This window comes from Eschscholzia californica, unplaced genomic scaffold (genome assembly GCF_041429995.1).
Source record: "Eschscholzia californica isolate CP2 unplaced genomic scaffold, dmEscCali1.0.p SCAF_3, whole genome shotgun sequence".
Lineage (NCBI taxonomy): Eukaryota > Viridiplantae > Streptophyta > Magnoliopsida > Ranunculales > Papaveraceae > Eschscholzia > Eschscholzia californica.
The window spans coordinates 46,165,133-46,190,644 of NW_028238420.1; the positions used below are offsets into that span (position 1 = coordinate 46,165,133).

A 25,512-nucleotide genomic window follows, 5' to 3' on the forward strand; every position below is an offset into this window, starting at 1 on the left:
TCAACCTCATCTCTCGCTAATTCGTCTTCATCTTCTTCAAAAGAGGTTTCTCTCTCATGGACTGTTCCTCGAACTTCTTCTCTCTCTATTCAATCTACTTTACCAATTCAGAGTTCGTCTTCTCTGCCTAATCCTGGTCCACGACTAATCTCTCACCGTCCATCTGTTCACTCGACAAATTCGCCAGCTGGTGCTCAGAGTCCACCTTCCCTTCCATCTGTCCCGCTAGATGTTCCCTCTGATCCCTCTGTCCGTCCTACTCCAGCCACGTCTTTACCTTCTGATCCTCCCAACGATAGTGTGGTCCCTCCATTGAGTGGGTTTTCTATACCCACTATTGATAACTCACAAACGGAGGTTATCTCTCGGCATCCAATGGTAACAAGGAGTCGTGACGGAACACGCCGACCCAAAATTTTGTTCACCTCCTCTCACACATTACCTCCCTCTCTTCTCTCTCACATTACAAACCCTAATCTGGTGGAACCTATCACTTACCGTCAAGCTTCAAAGTCTGAACATTGGAGAAAGGCAATGGAGGAAGAAATTAAAGCTCTAAAACGTAATCATACTTGGGATCTTGTTCCCTCTAAACCTAATATGAATATTATTGATTGTAAATGGATCTATAGGGTAAAACAAAAATCAGATGGTTCGGTGGATCGCTACAAAGCTCGCTTGGTGGCTCGGGGATTCAATCAGCAACAGGGTATTGACTATACCGAAACATTTAGTCCTGTTGTTCGACCTCCTACTATTCGCACAGTGTTATCTCTTGCTATCATGCATGATTGGCCGATTCGACAACTTGACGTGAAGAACGCCTTCTTGAATGGTGATTTACAAGAATCCGTATTTATGTCTCAACCAAAGGGTTTTCAGAATTCTTCTTATCCCAATCACGTCTGTCGATTAAACAAAGCTATCTATGGTCTTAAACAAGCTCCTCGAGCTTGGCATCAAAAATTCACTTCTTCTCTGGTTCAATTGGGGTTTAAACAGTCAATATCAGATCCTTCGATGTATTATCGAAGAACAAGCACAAGTTTTATTGTTATCTTATTATACGTTGATGATATTCTGATAACAGGGTCTACTACATCGGAGGTAAATTTCCTAATTTCAATTTTAAATCAACACTTTCTCATAACAGATCTGGGTAATTTATCTTATTTCTTGGGTATGGAAATTAAGAGGAGTATGGATTCTATAAAGATAACCCAACAAAAATATATTGTTGATCTTCTGCATCGATTTGGGTTACTTCATTCGAAACCATCACCATCGCCGGTTAAATCAGGATCAAAGTTATCTGTTCATGATGGTGATCCAATCTCTGATCCTCAAATTTTTCGAAGCTTAGTTGGGGCATTACAATACCTAAATCTCACTCGACCTGATATTACATATGCTGTAAATCAGGTCTCCAAATTTATGAAATCACCATCATCGGTTCACTTCACGGCAGCCAAACGGATTCTTCGATATCTAAAAGGAACTATCTCCGATGGGATCTTACTCCGGCGATCATCTGACTTCACTCTCACAGCCTATTCCGATGCTGACTGGGCAGGGTCCCCAGATGACAAGAGATCCACGTCAGGGCTGTGTGTGTTCTTGGGTCCCAATATTCTTAGCTGGACTTCGAAAACCCAGCCCACGGTGTCCAGGTCCTCCACCGAGGCCGAATATAGGGCCATGGCCCATACGGCTGCTGAGGTTACTTGGATTCAAAATCTGTTAGGAGAAATTGGTTTTTCTTTGGAGGCACCCCCCACCATTTTCTGTGACAATATAAGCGCCACGTACCTTGCCGTCAATCCCGTTCTTCATGCCCGAACGAAACATGCAGCCATTGACTTCCATTTTGTTCGTGAACGGGTAAACAATGGTCAACTTTGTGTTCGATATATTCCGGGAGATGACAATATGGCCGATGTTTTTACCAAAGGACTTTCAACTCCGAGGTTCAACATTTTACGTGACAAGCTTACACTCGTAAACGTAGTTTAGCTTGAGGGGGGATATAAATGTATATAACACAAGTATATTTCATCTCTTTGTACAAGGGTAGTTTGGTACATTCACTTGTAATTCTTTTCTATATAATAGAAGTTACTGCCCTTGTTTAGGGCATCTTGACCTATTACAATCATACAAGAAGTACACTGTCGATTTGGACTTGGCATATCACGGATATGTCGGATCGGACAAGTTACTTGATTTATATACAAAAGCTTTTGTTTAGTGATGGAAACAAGATAATATGGTGTGGTTGTAAGAGAAGAAAATATCGACTAGCTCTGCAAGTTCCAAATGGATATAAGGTTCAATATGTTCATTCAATTAACTCAGATTTACTTCCCTGCTATCAGTCTTCCCACTAGCAAAAGTTCCTGGTTGAACCCTAGGTTGCGTATATAGTTTCGTAGTTTCTTTCGTAAAAGTTGGTGGTGATTGTGGAAATGTGTGAAGAAGGTTTGTAAATATATCATGAATTTCCTTATTTTTCGTGGTCTTCATTATCATTATTATTGAAAGATGACAATAATCGTTATGCAGGGATGTCCATTACATAATAAGTTAAATATACAAGAAATTGACAGGGTTTATAATATAAGATAAGATCTATATGTATGTCTTCTATATAATTTATGATCAAACTTTTATAGATACACGGTGAATCTTGAGTGAAAACTATAACTTACTACTATAGGTGAAATCGATATGCAGAAAAGTTGAGTGTCGTTCTTCAATCATGAGTAAAAAAAAAAACTTGCAGGTGAAGCTTCGCTTTCTCCTAGTTCGTCCAAGCAGAGTCAGACATGGATTCAGTGAAGAACCCGCCTTTTTTCGCTTATTTTCATGGCTTCTGTGCAGAGAACATGATGAAGTAACTTTGCACGTTGCTAGAGAAGTTGATAAGACCACAAGATGTGAATAAATCCTTTATCTCCTCCTCAGTCAGACTGTTGTAAATGTTGTTTGTTAACCCCAAATTCTGTCAAATTGAGTCACATAACAAATACAATCAAGACAATATAGTCGGTTCACAAGCCAGTTTAAATACACAATCGGAATATTTTCAGTCACTTAAGTTTAAAGAAGACAAAAGGATAAAAGTAAAGAAACAAGATGAGAAAGATCATTATCCATAAGATGACTGCAGAATTATACACAATCTCAAGCTGTTTTATTACTTTTAGCTGTTTTATTACTTTTAGCTGTTTTAGAAGTTTCATCAGTAAACTTGGAGCTATTGCCCATCCAAGACTGGGGTATCAGTCCAAAGATTCAATATGGTACTTCCATCAGAAGAACTGAAGGTAGAAGGAAATAGAAGATTACCTGTCTCAAGGGTCTTAGAATCTGAGAAGGAACCGAGTTACCAAATGCATTTGCTAAGAACGTAGATCCTACAAAGACACCACCACTTCGCAAAATACGGCTTATTTCAGCAACCTAGCCAATATGTGCAGGTAATAGTATAATAAGTTGCAGTAATCTTTCGCAGCTCAAGAAAGCAATCATTGCAGTATAATTATATGTTTTTTTAAATAGTAACTAGGGAGAGAAGAAGTTGCCGCTCTCAAGCACAAAATAATAATATATTATTTTTTAGAAAACGGTAAGAGACGGAGACCTCGAAAAACCAACACCACACCAAATTTGAGTAATATTGAAGTGGAGATGAGAAGGAAAAGTAATTCCAGGAATGAAAACAAAACCAAAACTTATAAATTCTGTCAAGAAACAGAAACCCTCAGAGTAGGAGGAGAAGGAACCAATTACTGCATTAGAAGGTGAAGGCCAGCAATGCAACGCTGCCCCAGCATGAACAGCGTCAACTGAACCCGATGAAAAGGGTAGTCTCGAAACATCAGCCCTAACAAGAGCAAGATTCCTGTGAATGTCCAAATGGAGTACAAATTATTAATACGCCCTTTTATGCTTTGGGACGACAAAAATTTAAAGATGAGAAATATGAGGCAAATCTAAACGAATTTGAACAAAAAGACCTACACGTTCACAAGTGTTTCGTCTTTCTTAACTAAGTCATAACATTGACGAAGCATGTTCTCAGAAAAATCCAATGCAACGACAGCAGAATAGGTCCCAGACTTGGCAAATTTTCTTGAAAATAAGCCACTCCCACAGCTAACATCTACAAGAAGTCCACCTTCTGCAGGTTTGAAGAACTCCTGAGCCATTTTAAACTGCAAGCCATCAATGAATCAAACGATCAGTTCTCTTCATGACCCGATGCCGCTTCTATCAATTTTGACCACATCACGGTTAGAGTTCATGCACAATACAAAAGTAAAATCTCCAAAGAAACAAAGAACATGGAATTGATTAAAGACCAGCTATTTCCATAATTCGTAGTCTTTTTGAATGAAAATCAAATAACGTGAGAGAGAGGTGTGGGTGAACTCGGGCCACTGAAGTTGAAGCTGAAGTGCATATGAGACATGAAAAGAGAAAGAGTACCTCCTCGTCAGGACCAGGAAAGCCACTCCTGTTAAAATTTTGGCGCCACCCTCTCTCATACAAGAACGAAACAAGTGGGCTCCTACATAAATAAGATACAGAAACTAGTAAGAGATATGTATTGCCTAAGATGACTTAAAGTGTCGGATAAATTTTACTTCTGCAATAACATATTATCATCATTTCGTTATCAGTATACAAAAGGACTGTTCATATACATCTGACTTATTTGCAAAAGGTTCAAAACAAATCACGAGTTCGTTAAGAAATATCATCTCTTATTTGTTAAATGTAAAACTTGACACATTTGAGGTTAAAAACAATTCCATCAACATTTTGAAATTACAGTGAAAATAATTATAGAGCATTTAACTGCACACGGACCTTGAAGGTCATACAGCGCCACTCAATTATCAAGATTCAAAAACACATTCAACACGAAAATAATGTTTCCCCTGGTTAGTTAATAGTTATGATATATGTATATGTATATATAAACAGTATTACGCTCATACCTGAATAGTTCAGTCTTAGTTGGGTAGAACTCAGTGTAGTCTTTAGTTCCGGATGTGACCGTGAGATCTAGATATACTTCCCTGCTGGAGAATGACTTATTGCATTTTTGACATTTGAAAGCAGATCTATAGACTGCTGGCCTGCATTTGAAACATATTAACAAATCCAGATATGCTCATAGTTCTTAAACTGAAAATTTATAATCTTAAGTATTTCATTAAGCAGATCAACTTACAAGGTTAAGCCTGGAGGTCCCTTCCGTATTAGTGGTTCATAACAAACTGGACATGAAAAGATGTCAATTTCCGAAGTGCTATCTTGTCGAGTGGTGGAATCCTGATGGTGCAAAACCATATCCACAAATTTGAAACACAACAAGCAGACCCAGTGTATGTAACAGTTCTATTCTATCATCCTCTCACCAATAACAACGTATAAAACGCCATAAAGCAGACTCTAAGTATTTTTTTACTTAGTCTCTCAAAAATAAAACAATGCCATATGTACCATGTGTGATTAAGTAAAAAACACACCAGTTTCCAAGCTAGTCAATTATCCGACGACGTTTGAATTCAATTGAAAATAACCCAACAGCCTAATTCAAGTTGGACGACAGACAACCTTTATCATATAACTAAATACCCAAAAGAAACTAATGAAAATGAATATATTCAGAGAAAGACCTGTTGTATAGGGAGCGCTGAAGTTGCACGAAATCTAGACGGATATCGGAAAGTGGAAACAGCAAGACCCCATCGGCGAGACAGTGACTTGTAACCAGGGCATGGTTTTATCAGAATGCCGGTGTTATAAGAAGCAAAAGCCATGTAAGAATTCAGACTTCAGAGACAAAACTTTCTAGCTGCTTTTAGATTGTTGCCTCTTACTGTTTCCTGAAATCAAATAACTTTCACTTCCAGAAAAAAACTTCAAGAATCCAGTGATCTACCTAATTTTACTCCTAATTTCTTTCTACCCTAGAATCTGCCTATGATTGAATTTAGTTTCCAGATATTACAAATTGAACTTCAAAATTTCTCAAAATTAAAAAAAGAAAAAGTGAAAAATCTGTACAAACTATAACCCTAAACATGATTTTCATTTACCCAATGCCCTAGCGACTTGATTATGATCATAAAATCCACAGAACCCCCTAAGAGGGGGATTGTTTGGACTACACAAGAACTAAAAGTGAAATCAAAATAGGCTTATGAAACATATGATTTCTAGAGAGAGAGAGAGAGGACTTACAGAAAGAGAGAGAGAGGGGAAACTGGAAGGAGACGAATTGGAGAAATGGAGGGAGTGAACGACGGTTGGTGACGTGGCAAAACGTTTTCCGCGAAATCTTCCTTGAAGTGATGGTAAAACGTTTGCCGCAGAAATATGGCTCCGGACCTCTAAACGCGAGTTCACTAAAAGCGCCCCATTTCCATGGGATCAATGAACACTTTTTTTTTGGCGCCCTACTTTGTAACTAGCTTCCTTCTTGACCCTCTATTTTTCATAAATTCAAATTTAACTCCTTATTTTCAAGTAAATGCCATAACTACCCTTCTTAATTTCAAAATATAAATACTATTAAATTTTTTATTTTGAGGGAGAGGCCCAAAAAATGGAGGGTAAATAAGCATTACCCCCAGCCCAAAAAAAAAATTAGAACCCAGTCCAAATTGTCAGGACAGCTCACAGTTTCCTGGTTTTTATTTTATTTATCCCTCTTTTACCCCTCCACGGGAAATTTCTGTGTTTTCTGACAATCTGACGGACGACAGCGAATCAATTAATTCCCCGTACATGACGTCATGTCAGAGAAACATTCAGATTTTCTGAAAATTCAAAAATGGCGCCATTTTTTGACGAAATTTCAGCCAATTTTTTTGGATCCCTCCCATTATATTTTGTTTCAACTCCTTCTTTCTTCTTATTTATACATCCAAAAATCTTCTTTTCATCATTCTTATTTTGTTTTTCACATTTTATCTTCTTCATCTCTTTCAATCTCTAAAAACATAAATTTTCTTTTCTTTCTCTCTCTAAAAGTTTTATTTTCTTATTTTTGGATGTCCATCATTCTTTTTTGTTTCACATTTTATTTTCTTCATCTCTTTCAATCTCTAAAAACATCAATTTTCTGTTCTTACTCTCTCTAAAAGTTTTATGTTCTCATTTTTTGGTGTTCATCATTCTTATTTTGTTTCACATTTTATCTTCTTCATCTCTTTCAATCTCTATAAACATCAAAGTTTTCTGTCTCTCTCTCTAAAAGTTTTATGTTCTTATTTTTCTTCTTCATCACTCTTATTTGTTTCACATTTTATCTTCTTCATCTCTAAAAACATCAAAGTACATAACCAAATGTCCAGTGCACAGAACCATTTCCGGTACAGGAGAAAATTCCCAGTTCAAAAGTGTCCAGTACTAAACCAAATGACCAGTACATAGAACAATTCCCGGTGCACAAGAAAATTCCCCAGTACAAAAATGTCTAGTGCATAACCAAATGACGAGTACACAGAACAATTCCCGGTACACAAGAAAATTCCCACTACAAAAATTTCTAGTACATAACCAAATGGCTTGTACACAGAACAATTCCCGGTACACAAGAAAATTCCCAGTACAAAAATGTGTAGTACATATCTAAAAAATGACCAGTACACTAAATAGTTCCCGGTACACAAGAAAATTTCTTTATACAAATCAATGAAATACTACCAAAAATGAAGAAATTTGTTGAGATTGGAAAGAGATCAGAAATAAATCTGGAAAAAAAGAACGAAATTTGTTGAGATTGGAGAGAGAAATATGTGTGGGAGAAAATAAAAAAGAAATAAGAAATAAATCTGGAAAAAAGAACGAAAATGGCAAGTTGGTAAATTTTGTAATGGCAATTCTGTAAATTCATGGAAAGTACAAGGTTTAATGTCAGGTGCGTCAGACTATTTTCCAAAAAAATTCGAATTTCCCGGGAATTTTTCGATGGCAATTTTGTGAATTTATGGAAAGTACACAGTCTGATGGGAGGCGTGTCAGATTACTTGTCAGAAATTTTCGAGTTTCCCGGGAATTTTTCGATGGTCGTTTCGTAAATTTCGAAAAGAAGAAGGGTGTTTCGGAAATTCCACCCCTAGCCTGACTTTTTTGGACCTGCCCCTCATTCTTTATCTGCAGTGGGCCTGATACATATTGTTGGGCTGATTTTGGGCCTTTTGCCCAACCCCTCATTAAATTTGCACCTCAACTCTCTCTCGTCACCTCACCCCTCTCTTCTCCGATGAAGTTCACCGACCGAAATTTTTTTCGACCGATAACTTTCAAACATTAAAAAAAGCTCTCATCTCTCTCTTTAAATACTCCGGCCAAGGGCTGTCGTAGAAATACAACTTTTCTTCATTGAAACTAGCCTGAAATTGGACAAAGCCGCAGTGAATAAAGCTTTATGGTGTGTTTGGTTGCAGGATTTCTAAGTAGGATTCCTATCAAAATTGGAATTTGGTAGGAATCATGAATCTTTAGTCTGTTTGGCTACCAGGAATCCTAGGACTCTTGAATCCTAAGGATTCCTAATTCCAAAATTTGTATTGGGCCAAAATCCCACTCTACCCCATAGGATTTGCTAGGATTTTGGATTAATAAACCTAAATTTCGAACTTAAAATCAATAAAAAAATATTTCCTTCTACAAAATCATAATTTTTTTTCAAAATCATTATTTTTTTCAAAAATCATATTTTTTTTCTAAAGACGTTTAAAAATACTCAAATAATTATAAATCATAAGATTCTTAGTTACCAAACAAGCCAAAAAATATTACTTGGATTCATGAATACCAAGGACTCATGAATCCGCGGATTCATGAATACCAAGGACTCATGAATCCGCGGATTCATGAATACCAAGGACTCATGAATCCGCGGATTCATGAATACCAAGGACTCATGAATCCGCGGATTAATGATTCCGCCATCCAAACACACCATTAATTTTTTTAAAATCCTAGAAGAATCAGTATCATAGAAATAACAAATTAGTGTAGATGTAACAAGTTTACCACAGATTCATGTTGTTGTTGTTGTTGTTCGATTTACTCTGGTAATATATATCCTCTTGTTCTTGAAAATTTCAGATTTCTCGAGTTTGATCTTCTCAATTTTGATGATGATTTCATTTTATCTTCTTCTTGTTCTAGAATTTCTTCAATTTCTCTAATTTGATGATGATCTTCCTTTTGATGGTTGATTTGTCCACAAAGTTCAGAAGTTCTCAAATGACAAAGCTTAGCATTAAACGAACGTTCTGTAGGGAACTCTGTTGTGGATTTGATATGATTACAAACGGGAGAGAAATTTAAGCCTGTGTGATGATGAATTTATTCAATTCCTTGAGCTAGATGTGTTGCGATTTATTTAATTCATCATCAGATTAGGTTATAGTTTTCCTTAGGTCCCACAAATTAATTCTAGAGAGAGCAAGTGAAATGGGGGAAATGCTTAGAGAGAGAGAGGAATGGGTGACATGGTTTTCCATGGATCCCCATGACTTTGAGTAACCCGAATTGAACCCACAAATTAATTCTAGGGTTTGCTGGAAAGTGATTGTGTTATAAGAAAGGATTAAGGGGGATTGATTATTCAAGATGCAATTTCAAGTCTTTAGGTTATTTGGATAGCCTCCTTGATTAGTAAGTAAACTACTCAGAAAGGATTGGAAATATGAAAAAATGAAATGACGTTTAGGTTATTAGAAGCAGAAGGAGAGAAACAGTCATGGAGGATTTCTCTAAATATGCCCAGAACCTGTTGAGATAACTTCCCTTTCCAATCCCCCAAAAGTCAAAACCAGGTGAGATCATTACTGAAGCTGAAGCTTTAACTGCAGAGGCCCAGGCAGAATTAGTTTGGTCTTCTATTCATTGGCGTGATGTTCCCGGTCGTGAGACTCTGCTCATTCTTGTTGTTGGTGGATATAATCCTTCGGTCTGAAGGAGATGTCCTTCTGAAGGAGTGTCCTTCGACCAAGATGACAATGTGTACAATTTGTCAGTTAGGATGACGATGACTTTATCTAGAAGATCATCTAGTCCGGTGATCCGGTCCAATTAGAGGTCATAATGCTTAGCTAGAAGCCGCTTACAATCGTCAGATTATTTCGGTAATCCGCGGCTAACATAGACCGGATCCTACAACGGGTTACACCAAAGAGTGGTAGCTTGATCGGAGAGTCTGATAGTGCTCAAAAGAGAGAAAGAACCGGGCTCAGAAAAGAAGTCCGAAAAGGGTAAAATGGCACACTTATGGGCCGGGAAGGGAATCCCTTTTAGGGATTCCCCTTGCGGGCCATATAAGATAAGTGGGCCGGCCAGAACAAGCCCATAAGGGGCTGCCCTGGCCTGCCACACTAAGGGGAAACCCTAATTAGGGGTTTGCCCTAATTAGGGAATCCCAGAGGAATAAAACTCCACTTGTGCTTATCTTTTTCTGTGAGACTTTTTAGGATTCCTTATTTGAGTAGGACTTTACTAACGTAATGCCTATATAAGGGTCGTTAAAGAACATAAAAAGTTGCTGGATTTTTCTCTAGAGAAAACTTCACCTCTCTTACAATATACAACTTATGGAGAGAGAGAGTTTTAGAGAAAAAGCTCTCAAGCTATCTAATGGAGTCAAAAGAAGAATAATTCTTCATCTCAACCTTCAATAGAGTTCTAGCGGACAACAAAGAAGGGAGATCAAGTTATTTATTCGGGTGTCTCAAGTAGAGGAGCTACATATGAATCTCTCATCTTCTTCGGGATAAAGTTAATGGATTCTAGTTCATGGGAAAGCGAATCTAGGTATTCTTCTTTCAGTTTCTAGTTCATTATTAGTTCATGCATATGATCCTGGATTAATTAGTGTTACTCATAAGATGATTGAGATTCCGCTTACAACACTAGTAACATGATTGTTAGTATTAGATACGAACAATTGTTATTAGATAACCCCAAAACCCTACAGTTGTTGTGATGCCATATCTACAGAAATTCTAAAGATTGTTGGTGCTGAGAGATGTGAGGTGGAAATATCTCTTTTCTTAATATTTTTATTTGTAAATTAGGAAGGGTAGTTACGGCATTTACTTGAAATTAGGGGGCTAAATTTGAATTTATGAACAATAGGGGGCCAAGAAGGAAACTGGTCACAAAGTAGGGGGCCAAAAAAGAAATAACTCTTTTTTTTTAGAAGACGACTACGTTAGTCGTTACAAGACATTAATACATCAAGACGATCCTAAAGCCTGACGAATTAAATGGTCTATAACTTGACGAATTTAATGGCCTAAAGTCTACATAAACTACTTTATTTATACCAAAGTTCAATATTTCTGGTTTTGCACTTCCATGGGATCGAACTTAGGACCTCTGCATTGCAGAGTATATGCACTGACCAACTGAGCTACAACTAGGATCAATGAACACTTTTAGATGCGGATGTAGAATCTCTTACCTAGTATGTGAAAATTACCTTTAGGACTAGGTAAATATATGAAATTTTCAACAAAAAAGAAAAGGTAAAAATATGAAATTAGAAGATGCCAACTTAATAATATGAAATTAGAAGGTTCCAGACTAGAGTCGGCCCTGACTTTTGTGAGGCCCAAAGCGAATTACCTAAGTGTGGCCCTATATTGCAAAGTTACTTTGGCCAAAAGCTCTTTTTCCATTAAAATCAATCAATTATTTAACATGATTTTGTATGTAAGTTTGGATGGATTTGCAGAAGTCATGTATATGCAAGATTGACACACAAGTTTGCACAAGTTACCACATAGTTGTACAGTCCGACAACTACTTGAAGTTTGGAAAGTGTTCATATGATTTTTAACCAATACCAATAGAAAAATCGACTAAATTTCTATTACATATATATATATATATATATATATATATCCAAATATATTGATTAAAGTTGCATTATAAATCCTATTGAAAAAATCTTAATAGCCTCGTCAGGTTATACTCGTTCAGATTATCATGATCGTTCTAACCTCTACTAAGAAACTGAACTATAATCTTTCATACTTATTTAAATCTTTAGAATCTCATCGAGGATTTCTCCATATAATTCGGAGAATGAAAGAAATAAGGGGGAAGAGAGAGGCATAAAGAGGAGACGGAGACGAGAGAAAAAAAAGATAACGGTGAGAATGATGTATGTTCGTGAGACACGCCTACAATGGTCAACTTACACTTCTTTACATCGCGAGTCATTTTTGAGAAATTAAAATAGTTTAAAATATAAAAAGATTAAAGAGAAAAATACTTTGCAAACAAATAATAAAAAGGAAAAGTACAAAAATGCCAAGTGATGGAGTTACAATTTCGGACTAAACTTGAGTATTACATAAAATATGTAGGCAAATTCTATAGTTGGCTACATTTTGGGCCCCAAATGTAATTAACCACTCCAAAAAGAAATGGTAATAGGCACGTGAAACTCAGGGAAAAGTGGGTCCGTCATCCGTGTGAGAGTTAGTAACAATGGGCTTTATGTTTCATCAAGTTTTTTTAGAGACACTCCTCATTTCCTTAAGATTGAAAATAAAAATGTGGCCCCAAAGCCTCGCTTTGGGCCAGGACCGGCCCTGTACATCAAAGATGTGATAAGCTCGATAACCGCCCACTCAAAGATGTGATAAGCTCGATAACGGTGAGAATGATGTATGTTCGTGAGACACGCCTACAAATGGTCACCTTACACTTCTTTACATCGCAAGTCATTTTTGAGAAATTAAAATAGTTTAAAACATAAAAAGATTAAAGAGAAAAATACTTTGAAAACAAATAGTAAAAACGAAAAGTAAAAAAATGCCAACTTATGGAGTTACAATTTCGGACTAAACTTAAGTATTACATAAAGGATTTTTGAGTGAGAGGCCCAAAAAATGGAGGGTAAATAAGTATTACCCCCAGCCTAAAACAAAAATGAGAACCCAGTCCAAATTGTCAGGACAGCTCACACTTTTCTGGTTTTTATTTTATTTATCCCTCTTTTACCCCTTTACGGGAAATTTCCGTGTTTTCTGACAATCTACGGATGACAGCGAAGCAATTAATTCTCTGTACATGACGTAATGTCAGAGAAACATTCAGATTTTTTGAAAATTCAAAAATGGCGCCATTTTTTGACGAAATTTCAGGCAATTTTTTTGGATCCTGCCCACTGTATTTTCTGTTCTTTCTCTCATTATTTTTGAAAACATTCACATTTTATCTTCTTCATCTCTTTCAATCTCCAAGAACATAAATTTTCTGTTCTTTCTCTCTCTAAAAGTTTTATGTTCTTATTTTTGGATGTTCATCATTCTTATTTTGCTTCACATTTTATCTTCTTCATCTCTTTCAAAATCTAAAAACATCAAAGTTTCCTGTGTTTCTCTCTCTAAAAGTTTTATGTTCTTATTTTTCTTCTTCATCATTCTTATTTGTTTCACATTTTATCTTCTTCATCTCTAAAAACATCAAAGTACATAACAAAATGGTCAGTGCACAGAACCATTCCCGGTACAGAAGAAAATTCCCAGTTCAAAAGTGTCCAGTATTCAACCAAATGGCCAGTACACGGAACAATTTTCGGTGCACAAGAAAATTCCCAATACAAAAATGTCTAGTACATACCCGAATGGCGAGTACACAGAACAATTCCCGGTAGACAAGAAAATTCTCAATACAAAAATGTCTAGTACATAACCAAATGGCCAGCACACAGAACAATTCCCGGTACACAAGAAAATTCCCAGTACAAAAATGTATAGTACATATCCAAAAAATGGCCAGTACACTAAATAATTCCCGGTACACAAGATAATTTCCTTGTACAAATTCAAGAAAAACTACCAAAAATGAAGAAATTTGTTGAGATTGGAAAGAGATAAGAAATAAATCTGGAAAAAAGAACGAAATTTGTTGAGATTGGAGAGATAAATATGTGTGGGAGAAAATAAAAAAGAAATAAGAAATAAATCTGGAAAAAAGAACGAAAATGGCAAGTTGGTAAATTTTGTAATGGCAATTCTGTAAATTCGTGGACAGTACAAGGTTTAATGTCAGGTGCGTCAGACTATTTTTCAAAAAATTTCGCATTTCCCGGGAATTTTTCGGTGGCAATTTTGTAAATTTATGGAAAGTACACTGTATGATGGGAGGCGTGTCAGATTATTTCTCAGAAATTTGAGAGTTTCCCGGAAATTTTTCAATGGTCGTTTCGTAAATTTCGAAAAGAAGAAGGGTGTTTCGGAAATTTCACCCCCACCACCTGACCATTGGACCTGCCCCTTATTCTTTTCCTGCAGTGGACCTGCTTCTTGTTTTGGATCAAGGATTGGGCCTTTTGCCCAACTCCTCTTACATAAAATATGTAGGCAAATTCTATAGTTGGCTACATTTTGGGCCCCAAATGTAATTAACCATTCCAAAAAGAAATGGTAATAGGCACGTGAAACTCAGGGAAAAGTGGGTCCGTCATCCGTGTGAGAGTTAGTAAAATGGGCTTTATGTTTCATTAAGTTTTTTTAGAGACACTTCTCATTTCCTTAAGATTGAAAATAAAAATGTGGTCCCAAAGCCTCGCTCTGGGCCAGGACCGGCCTTGTACATCAAAGATGTGATAAGCTCGATAACCGCCCACTCAAAAATGTGATAAGTTCGATAACCGCCCACTCAAACTCTAACAGAACCGGGCCTATAGCCCAACTAAACAATGGCCTAAAGTCCAACTACATTATTTATACTCTTACCCTTATAATCCCAATTCAAATAAATCAAAGATTCCACCTTCTCTGGGATTCGAACCTGGGACCTCAAAGGGTTTCTGGAGTTTATGTCAACACCTTGGAACCACTTGGGCTACCAACTATTGACATTTAGCCGTGATAGCTAACACTAAACTTCTTGACAAAACTAATCAAATTTTCACAAAATAGAAACGTCCAAGGAGATTTTACCAACAAAAGAATAAATGAATGATATGTATGTCTAAACAATTTTAATTTGATTATTTCTATTGGCACGTCCATTAAAGACCGACACGATAACCACGTGGAGATGAGGAAATTTTTAGGGAAAAGGGGTTGTTATGACGTAGGGAAGGATATGCAATTCGAATATGGGATGACCTTAAGTGGATTTAAACCAAATTTGAAAGATGTAGATAGTCAGGTGAAAAATATGTTCTTTATTAAAGATCTTATTGGTGATGACTGACAATAGAATAACATGGTGATAGAAGAGATTTTCGATGATTGATCTACAAGAGGAATTCTTAAAATCCCATTAACCGTGAAGAGAGTTGAGGATCAGTTGATTTGGATGCATAGAGACAAAGAGACAAAGAGACAAAGGAATTTTCTCATCTAAATCAATAATGTACTACTGATCACAAGGAGAAACCGAGTTCTTCTAAGTGACAAGAATTATCTTATTAATTATCTTGGATGAATATGTGGGCTAAATTTCAGATTTGCCTCAAGAGTCTAAACCTTCATCTGGAGTATTTTCCACGATATTTTACCAACAAAAATGCGAACCTTAAAGTTTTAACCCACAAGTATCCATGAAGTGCTCCATTTTTTTAGGAGGACGAAATATTGATCACTTATTCCGTACATGTAGAAGGCAAGGGAGACATGGATGTGTTCTCCATTATATGTGAGGGTTGATGGAAATGATGATTTTAAAACACCACTATGCAAGTGGTCGATGCGTAATAAAGATGAGTAGGTTATCGTATTGAGAATATATGTTACGTGGACTTTATGGAAAGCACAAAACACCTTTCAGAAGATACAACCGAACAATTGTAGAATAATACAAGATGCTCAAACAATGCTTCATCACTTCTTTGGGTATACCACAAGTACAACTACACAGATCGAGAATTTACTAAGATAACATGGACGGGGTTGGTCTCCTCCCAACTCAGATTTATTTAATATAAATTGTAATGCAGCTTTTGAGAATGGAGAAGCAAGGGGTGGCAGCTATATGATGGAATGGTAAAGGAAAATTTATAATGATGCTGTGAGAAGTTCTGTGGCTTCAGTGGCAATGGAGGTTGAAGCTAGTACAACACAGTTGGTTGTATACATGGTGAATCAAATTCTTGAGTATGTATGCTTCTGTAAAAGCTTGTTCTGATCATCAAGATAATGCAGCATGGAAAATCCAAGCTATCATTATTGATGTTCAAGAAGAATCGGTTGCATCAAGAAGTGGAATTCAAGTATTGCCTTCATGCTTCGTAAAACAAATATTGTCGCTCATTTACTAGCAAAGCTGAAATTCAAGCATAAATTAAATCAAACTACGGAGACCAATGAGACTTTGAATTGCATTGTAAACCAGTTGGCGGCAGATTTAAACATTACTTATTGCTCAAAGGCTTGAGCTAATAAACAAAGCAATTACCTCAATTCATAAAGAAAAAAAGCAAAAAAAAAAATCCTTGGTCGGGTCGGTGTGCAACTTTGTCAAGTCTAGGGCTAAGGTCCCCAACTTGTGCAACAATCACCCTACTTTGTCAAGTCTAGGGCTAAGGTCCCCAACTTGTGCAACAATCACCCTATACCTCAGTTCTAAGGTCTCCAACTTGTGCAACAAGCATCCGATAATGAGCAAAGGGTATGTGAGCCAAGGTTGCACAAGTTGGGAACCTCTATCACCCCCTATGAGCCAAGGTTGTACAAGTTGGGATCCACTATCACCCCAAGGGCAAATCTCAAGAGATCAACTGCCAATTTTACCCCATGACCTGCAAATTGGGGCAAGCACACATGTCACACCAATGGCCGGTTTCAATTGGTCAGGTCATTGCGCATAAAAACAAACATTTTATAAAGTCAGATAAAAAAAACAAACATTTTATGAGAAAGAAAATCAACTTGTAGAAAATCTCTGATAGATAAAAACATAAAAAACTCTCAAACATTACAAATAACTTCTTCACATTTTTCACTATCAATCCATAATTAGCAACAAAGAGATAGAAGAGAAACACCATGTTACTTATGTACAAATAACTTCTTCACATTTTAACCATCTCTTCTCTTCCATACTGATTACTAATTCCTTGTTGTTATTTCTTCTTCCCCATTCTCATTGCTTCTCCTCCTCCAGTTTCTCTTTGAGCTGCTTTCTTAGCTAACTTCTCCTGTAAAGCTCTAGCATCCCTAAATTATCAAATCAAATCAACAAGAAATTAGAACAATTCAATCAAAATTAGGAATTGAATTAAAAATCTTTAAAAAAAAAAGATGAGATTTTTACCTTTCTCGACGTTGTTCAGGTGTTAATCCATCTTCTTTATTAGCTTTAGCTTTCGCAGTGTTTCTAGCTTGTGCCCTTTCTCTATCACGATCTCTTTGATTACCGCGTTTTTTTGAATTAAAGATAAACGATAGATATATAATCAAATACTATAAGGATTTTTGAGTCAACAGTCCAAAATCTGGGAGGTAAACCCAAAAAAAATCCACTCTTGCCCAAAAATTAGTTGCAGGTCCAAATGTCAGTTTTTTTTTATTTCCCTCTTGCCCTTGGACGGGCATGCTGACGTTTTCCTGAAAAAAAAAATTGACTGGTAAATAAAATAATTTACCAGTACACGAAAAATTCAAAGTTTCAAAATTTTTTGAAATTCCCGCCCAACAAACCATCTCTTCCCGGTAAATAAAATAATTTCCCGTACACAAAAAATTCCAATTTTCAATTTTTTTTTGAAATTTTCAAACGAAATCATTTTTTTGAAATTTTCAAACGAAATTTCAAATTCCCCGCCAAATTTTCAAATTTTTTTGAAAATTTTAAATTCCCGCCCAGCAAAAGTGTCTAGTACAGAAAAAAATTTCCAGTAAATAAAATAATTTCTCGGTCACAAAATTTTTTTTTCGAAGTTTTGAAATTTTTAAATTTTTTTACGAAATTTCAAATTCCCGCCCAGCAAAAATGTCTAGTACAGAAAAAAAATTCCAGTAAATAAAATAATTTCCCGAAAAAAATTTCGTTTCCCGGGATTTTTTCGGTGGCAGTTCCGTAAATTTCTGAACAGTACAGATTCTGATGGACGGGTTGTCAGATTATTTTTCTGAAAAAAAATCGTTTTCCGAGAAATTTCGATGGCAATTTTGTAATTTTCAATGGCAATTTTGTAATTTCGATGGCATGAACGGTAAATACTTTATTTTCTAAGGGTCCTTTACGTAATTTTGACCCCCAAACTGACACATTGGACCTCCCTTTCATTTTTAGGCAACTTTGGGTGGGATTTTCATTTTGGGCCCCTTTTTGGACCAATGGCCCAATCCCTCATACTATAAAACCCTAATTGCCTAGTGCTATAAAATATCTCAATTTATAAATACGCTACTTACCCCTAAATCAAAACTTAAATCCTAATCTAATCAATAAAATTAAAATAAATAGATTCAAAGGATATGATACAATTTTAACAGTTTAAATTGTCAAAGAAATGAATCAAAACAACCCTGTCAAAACGCAATAAATTGATGAATCTCGTCATTATAGAACAAGAATGACCAAAATAAGTTAAACCCTAAATGAACTTTCATCAAGAAAAAAAAAGAACATAACTGACCTGATTGTGAAGTATCAGATGAATCTATTGAATAAATTGGATGAAGTTAGAGAGATTCATCCAAAGTTACGACTGGTTGTTAGAGAAATTCAAAAAGATGCTAGCAAATTGGAAAAACAAGGTTGTATCGCAAGCAGGCAGAACCACACTAATTAAATCAGTTCTAAACTCATATTGTACTTACCCATTCAGTCTACACAAAGTTCCTACTAACATAATCAATAAGCTTGAACAGATGGAACGTTCATTCTGGTGGGGACACACAATTAATAAAAGGAAAATGCATTTCATAAACTGGGAGGTCATCACTAGTCCCAAAGCACATGGTGGACTGGGAATCAGAACATTAAATGAGGTAAATGATTCTTTAATAGCAAAGATCATATGGAGAATGCTAAATCACCTAAATGCAATATGGGTCCAATTACTCAAAGGGAAATACTATCATCATGATACTTTCTGGACGTGCAATTCTTCTAGACCCAAAACTAGTTTGTGGCATTCTATATTAAAGAACAGAGAGGTTATGCAACAAAATTCTCTCTGGTTAATAGGGTCAGGAACTGATATACAAATCATCGGAGACCCTTGGATCCCCAATATACCCAATCAGACACCCATTCCCCACACCACTAAGCAATGGAGATATGACATTTTAAATCAACATTTTCATCAAGATACCATTAATGCAATCTCCAACATTAACCTTACTATTTGAAGAACTACAAATATACTGGTACGGTGTCCAACTCCTTCAGGTAAGTCCACCTCTAAATCTTTCTATACTACTATTAAATCTAGGCATAATATCGATAGTAATATCTCTGATTTCCCTTGGAATAAACTTTGGAATAAAAAAGATATGAGCCCGAAAATTCAACTATTTATATGGAGGTTAATTCATGATGGACTAGCTGTTCTCGGAAACATTGGAACCAGAATACATCACATTGATCAGACATCCAAAATGTGCAACAATGATACAGAAACTATCAACCATCTCTTTGGTACTTGTACTAGATTTATAGATTTCATTAACCTTTCCGATATACCAATTACTGAACAACACCTCAGATCCAGTTAACACACTTAAACATCTACTGAATCAAGGTGGTACAACTAACAAAGCATGGTTCGATTATACTTATCTGATTTGGTCGTGGTGGAAAGCTAGAAACAACAAGCATTTCAACGGAGTGGAGCCAAATCTGAACCAGATACATCGGTCTTCTTTCCTCGAACTAAGGTATGTTCCCTCTTACTCGAATCAAGATACTCATCTATCTTCTACTGTTATACACACAGATACTTGGATTCCACCACCAACAGGTATCATTAAGATTAACGTTTATGGAGGTTACAACACAACAAGAGGAACAACAACGGCAGTAGCAAGAAACTCGGTTGTTGATGTTATCTCCTCAACTAAACACATCTTCCCTCCCATCTCGGTTCTAGGCGGTGAGCTTAGAGGCGTAAAACTAGGGTTGGATTTAGGGTTTTAGCTTGGAGAAAGTGGTTTTATAGTGGAATGTGATTCCTTCCTTATCGTTGGATTCCTATCCAACGACTAACAAAACATCCCGTGGAGACTGCTAGATCACGTTAATGAGACCCGCACAAGAATCAATGAGTTGAAGGTCATAATCACCCACTGTCCAAGAAACAGCAATATCCTTGCTCATGAGTTGGCTACAGCTTGAAATTTTTATCTCTTTTCGTCCATTGATAACATTTACTCAGTCAAACTTTGTAATCCTTTTCCTTTGACTGTCATATATATGGTTTTTCAAAAAAAAAGAGATAGAGAAATCGAAGTGGTTTTTCTTTGGAGAAATCAAAACGATTTGGGAAATTAAGGCTCAGAAAGGGGAGAGATGAATAAAGGCGTCGGGAAGTTCTGGAAGGTTCTTGCTTCTTCGGATTTTACAAGTAATAAATCTTGGTTGTCATTCACAATCGTTCCAAGTCTTCTTAGCAATCAAGGGAATTTATTTAGGCCACCGTTTTGGGGAAAGCTATAAAGTTTTCAGGGAAGATGGTAAAAAACTAAAAAAAACTCAATCCAAATGCACCTTATCTAGTTATCTTTCTTCTCTCCCTTCTCTGACCAAATCTCCCTATCCGGTCACCGTCGGCCGACTCTCTCTCCTCTCTCTATCTCTCTTCCCTTCTCTTCTCTCCTCTCTGTCTTTTCTCTCTCTTCTCTCTCACTTCTCTCTCTCTCTCTTCTCTGTATTTTTTTTTTCTCACTCTAAGTTCCGGCGAAGGGAATGGTCCCTTCGCAGAAACCCTTCGTCGGGAAAACCAGACAAAGGAAGAACTCCTTCGTCTGGATCTACCGGACGAAGCTTCGTCTGGTTTTCCAGACGAGGGTTCCGGCGAAGGGGACTCCCCTTCGCCGGAACTTTGAAAAAAAAAAGAGGAAAAATAGAGGAAATAGAAGAATGAGAGAGAAGATAGAGGAAAAAGAGAGAAGATAGAGGAAAGAGAGGGATGAAGGGAGAGAGAGAGAGAGAGAGAGAGAGAGAGAGAGAGAGAGGGGGATGGATGACCGGAGTTGTCGTAGGAAATAATGGCCACCGAAGTTGAAGTTGGGGAGAAGGAAGATGGTGGAAGAAGAAATGGGCAGTGTTTGGAAGAAACAAAAAAAATTTGTTTCCACCCAAAACTTATTGCCCCGGAAACATTACTTATTTCCCCAAAATACTGGCCTTTATTTATTTTGGTGCTCCTAAACCTAGAACCACTCGTTATTTTTCATATCAACAAGGCTGCATAATCCGCTTTTTGGGACTCCCGATTGAACTGCATCTGAGAAAAAACAAAAAATTTTCTCTCCACGTGACTGAACATGTGAGAGCTAGGAAAGAGAAACTTCTCTCACATGCGATTTAAGTGGGAGTCCCAGGAGGCAGGTTGAGTATACTTTTTATTTTCATATAAGCATGGGAATGTCCAAAAAATTATGCTAGCACTGCATTGTAACGCGATGGTCTACTGTTCAATTCCGTCCACCAGCTTTTCTATTTTTGAAGAAACTGACTTGCATTCTGCATCTTCAATGAAATGGACGGATTTATCTAGAATCACCAGTACATGAGATCCGATAGTTTATATGGTAGAAAGAAATATATAAAACTTTCTACCATAATATCTATAGCCTTTAGTAGGGGTGAAACTAAAGATCACGAAGACCAAAAGATCAATGAAAACCGAACCAGACCGGACCATAAACAATATATACTAAAAAAACCATGTTTAGAATGATCAAACTTTTTTTGATTTAGGTGGTCTTCAGGTCCGGTTCGGTCCTTTTCCTAATAAGCCCGCGGGTCATGAACCGGACCGGATTAAATAAATTTGGCCAAAACTCTCTGAAAAGTTTGGGTTCTGGTTATAAAAGACCAATTAAAATTTTCCACTCTTCAGCTCCCTGATTATTTTGTTAATTTGCAACACCTTGTGACAGCTTTGCAGCGCTTTGCGACAACTTTGCAACCGCTTTGGAACCCCTTGCAACACTTCACAACAGCTTTGCAACACCTTTATAAAAAAAATTGGCCGCGGCTTTGGGGAATAAAAAAAATCTCCTGGGAACAAAGACTTCTGTCTATCAAGATTGACTTAGGGAGCATATTTAATTTTTGACCCACAAATTTATGAAGTTGTCTTTTGCCCCTTATTCTTCATCTACACCTTAATCTTCATCATCTCCTCCTCTCTCTCTCTCCGTTATTCTTCTTCTTCCTCTTCTTCTCTCTTCCTTGCTTCATCTTCTTCCCCCTATTTCGAATTTGGAAAACCCTTTTCAATTCAACCTTCAGATTACCTAAATTTTGAATACCCCAATCACATTATCATTAAATATCATTGTTAGAGAAAGAACATAGAAAAAAGTGAAACTGGAAGGAGAGAGACAATATAGTAATGGATCTTGCCTGGGAGACATTAACAACTATATTAGAACACTAGGAAATTTATAGAGAGAGAAAGAGACAATGGTAATATGAGATTGGAAGATTTAGGACATGGATCCAAATCATGCATCAGATCTCGTTAAGCTGCAGCTTGCAGGAAAAGCTTTATCCTTTTGGTCCCTAAGTTTCTTTCACCAAATTATGAGAATCCGTTCTATCCAATGTCTGTCATCTTTAGTGTATTGCCAAACTTAGTGATCCTAGCATCATCTATGTTTTGGAATTGCTCATTCACTCTGAGAGTCTCACTTAAACTGTTATATCATTACATAGACGTGAGACTAGACCTCATTGGATATTTCACATTCTGGATTGACCCTCAGATTTTCCGATTACTATTTTATGAGGAGTCACTAAACTAGAATCCAGTAGGTCTATAGTAATTTTTCTTTTCTTTGAGCCATCATGGTCTGGCTGAAGACGATAAACTTAACGCTATCTGGGAGGCAACCCATACACTTGGTAGGTTTTGGGGCACCGGTATCTGGTAATATCCTTCCTTTCACCCTTCTATTTGTTTTAACATCTCTTTGTTTAGTTTTAGAACATTGAGGACAATGTTCGGTTTAAGTTTGGGGATGGGGGAACAAAAATTTGTCCCTTATTTCAAAATGCAAGAGGGTTCAAAATTCAAAAATTTTGAGTCGATAAAATTAGGTGAGGCTAATTGAGGAACTTTAGCTTGTTAATAGCTTTAGATCTTAGTTGTTATATTATCCTTGCCCAAAAATTTTGCCACGAATTTCGAGTCTTAAGGATATTTGTTACCTAGCCATATGAGTACTACATAACTGACGAGTTAGCATTACTAAGAGAACTAGACTAATCATTTGTGGAGACTTAACCCAGTGAGGATTTCTGAGCCTTTTTCTGTCCTTCGAGTTATCTCTTCTGAATAAACTCCGAGTAGAATGAAAAGCTACTCAACCTCGCAATTTTTAGGAAAACTCGTTTGATCTCGTGAGTTTAAATTCTTCAACCACTGAGGGTGTCATCAGGAATGCGAATGAACCTCATTCTTGTAGTTTGAGAAACTAGATAAACAGTACCATAGTAGAGGATAAAAGATCATATCACCATACCACTTATTCAAAAAAAAAAATCTGGGAGGAAGACAATCAATAAAGGAAAAGGAAGAAGCAGTAAAGATCTCCTATAAAAAGATTGTTGAAAAAAAAAAAGTTACAACCACAAGAAGGTGAAAAAGAATAAATTTTCAAAGGAGTAAAGTTCCGATGATATCAAAGAGTCTATATCCTCAGAAAACCAAAAATTCCATTTCGACATCATATCTGTTACCTCTAGGACGGTACTGTTAGATAGTTAATCAGGTGAGATTTTGAGTGAGCTTCCCCATCCTTAGTAAAGTGGTTGAATTCCTTCCATGAGATCGTCTCTCTGAAATTTTAGTCCTTCTTAAAATCATGTGTTGAGTTCATTTCCATACTCATACTCACACATGCGAGTAAACCATTCCGAGTGACTTTTATTTCTGAGTGTATGTCCGTGAGGCTGAAGTCGAGGCGAAATGTATTAGGAAAGGGATTGAAGTTTTGTTTCCTCAGAACAAAAATGGTACTCATATGACCTAGCAACAGATACTTTGAGTCTAGATTACTAGTGAGAAAATTTTAGTACTTGAATAGTGTCTCAAACTTTGATCTTCTTCTATTAGCTTTCTAAAAGTCTGACTTTGGGTTAACTAGTTCTGTTTTGACTCCTCTTAAAATCTAAATAGTTTGAACCCTATTGTATTTTTAAATATGAATGTTGTGGGTATATTCACTGGAAACCCTCACGAGACACAACTCGTCCACTAGGGGGGACCTAGGGGTTTAACGACTTATTGCACGTGCTAAGTGCAATCGCGATGCTGCGAAAGTGAGTTAAGATTTTTATTTTCTTAGTATAGTATTTTTCTGTTTTGCTCGAGGACTAGCAAAATTTACGTTTGGGGATGTTTGATGAGTACGTAAAGTACTCCTTTCTCAGACTGTATTTTATAATCTTTACGTGTTAATTTTGGTGGAATAGATTACGTTACATGGTTTTTGCAGGAAACTCCCAAAATACAATGACTTTGTAAATTAGAAGAAGTTGCGAGTGCCTTGGAATATATAAAAGATTGAAGGATTGACCAAAGGTTAATATAGGGGGCAAGTTGCAATCAGCCAGACTATAGGAGGCAAACCAAAAAGTTACAGGGACTAAAATCTGAAAGATGCAATTTCATGAGTACAATCACATGGGCTGTACACAGTACACTTTCTATCACTTCTTTTATTACCAATGAAGGATGATGTCTTCCTTTTAAATAGGCGGTTACTATGAGGGATTGAGATTGGGCAGAGCGCCCATAGCAAGAAATTTGACGACTGCCCGTAGCAGTTCCCATCCGAGAATTCTCAAATTGCAGTCGGTTCCCTATTGCAAGTCGGCGGGAGATTATTTGGGCAGTTTTTAATTAATTAAGTTTTGCCCACCAATAAAAGGACCAAGAAGTCAAGAGTACAAGACAGAACTCCCACACCAACATTGAGTGCAACTTTAGAGGAGCAATACAAGAGAGCCATTAACTTCTTTTGGAGTCTAATTTTTGGGAGATTCTTGAGCTACAATTGAAGACAAATTTTGGAGAAAGACGGGAGTAACGGGCTTCATCAAATATCAATTCGGTTTTATCTTTTTCTCTCTTCTCTTTTACTTGTCTATTATTAATTGAACCATGTATTTAATATCCATGGGTTTCTAACTCTTCCACTAGGATAGAGGATGAAACCCTAACAAGAATATTTGAATTCTGAATTTTTTGATGAAAGGCCCAAATTTTGGGCCCAAATACAAAAAAAAACCCAACAAGGTTTAATATCTCACCCAAAACCCAATAATCCAATA

At 36.6% G+C, this 25,512-nt stretch overlaps 1 protein-coding gene across 2 annotated transcripts in view; it reads right to left on the reverse strand.

Moving 5' to 3' along the window:
- Positions 1-2,498: 2,498 nt before the first annotated feature.
- LOC147550878 (S-adenosyl-L-methionine-dependent methyltransferases superfamily protein) overlaps positions 2,499-25,512 on the reverse strand; it is a 31,853-nt gene continuing 8,839 nt past the window's right edge. The window contains exons 1-10 of one of the 2 annotated variants that reach the window (XM_086667821.1): positions 9,061-10,042; positions 6,259-6,504; positions 5,691-5,900; positions 5,243-5,343; positions 5,007-5,147; positions 4,492-4,573; positions 4,024-4,217; positions 3,793-3,904; positions 3,349-3,462; positions 2,499-3,001 (exon numbers count right to left, since the gene is read on the reverse strand). In XM_086667821.1, coding sequence (XP_086523947.1) covers positions 2,864-3,001; positions 3,349-3,462; positions 3,793-3,904; positions 4,024-4,217; positions 4,492-4,573; positions 5,007-5,147; positions 5,243-5,343; positions 5,691-5,834 — 1,026 coding nt within the window. In that variant the 5' untranslated portion in view covers positions 5,835-5,900; positions 6,259-6,504; positions 9,061-10,042 and the 3' untranslated portion in view covers positions 2,499-2,863. Of the gene's footprint in view, positions 3,002-3,348; positions 3,463-3,792; positions 3,905-4,023; positions 4,218-4,491; positions 4,574-5,006; positions 5,148-5,242; positions 5,344-5,690; positions 5,901-6,258; positions 6,505-9,060; positions 10,043-25,512 lie in introns of those variants that run through there. The other variant, XM_086667822.1, reaches the window with a different exon arrangement.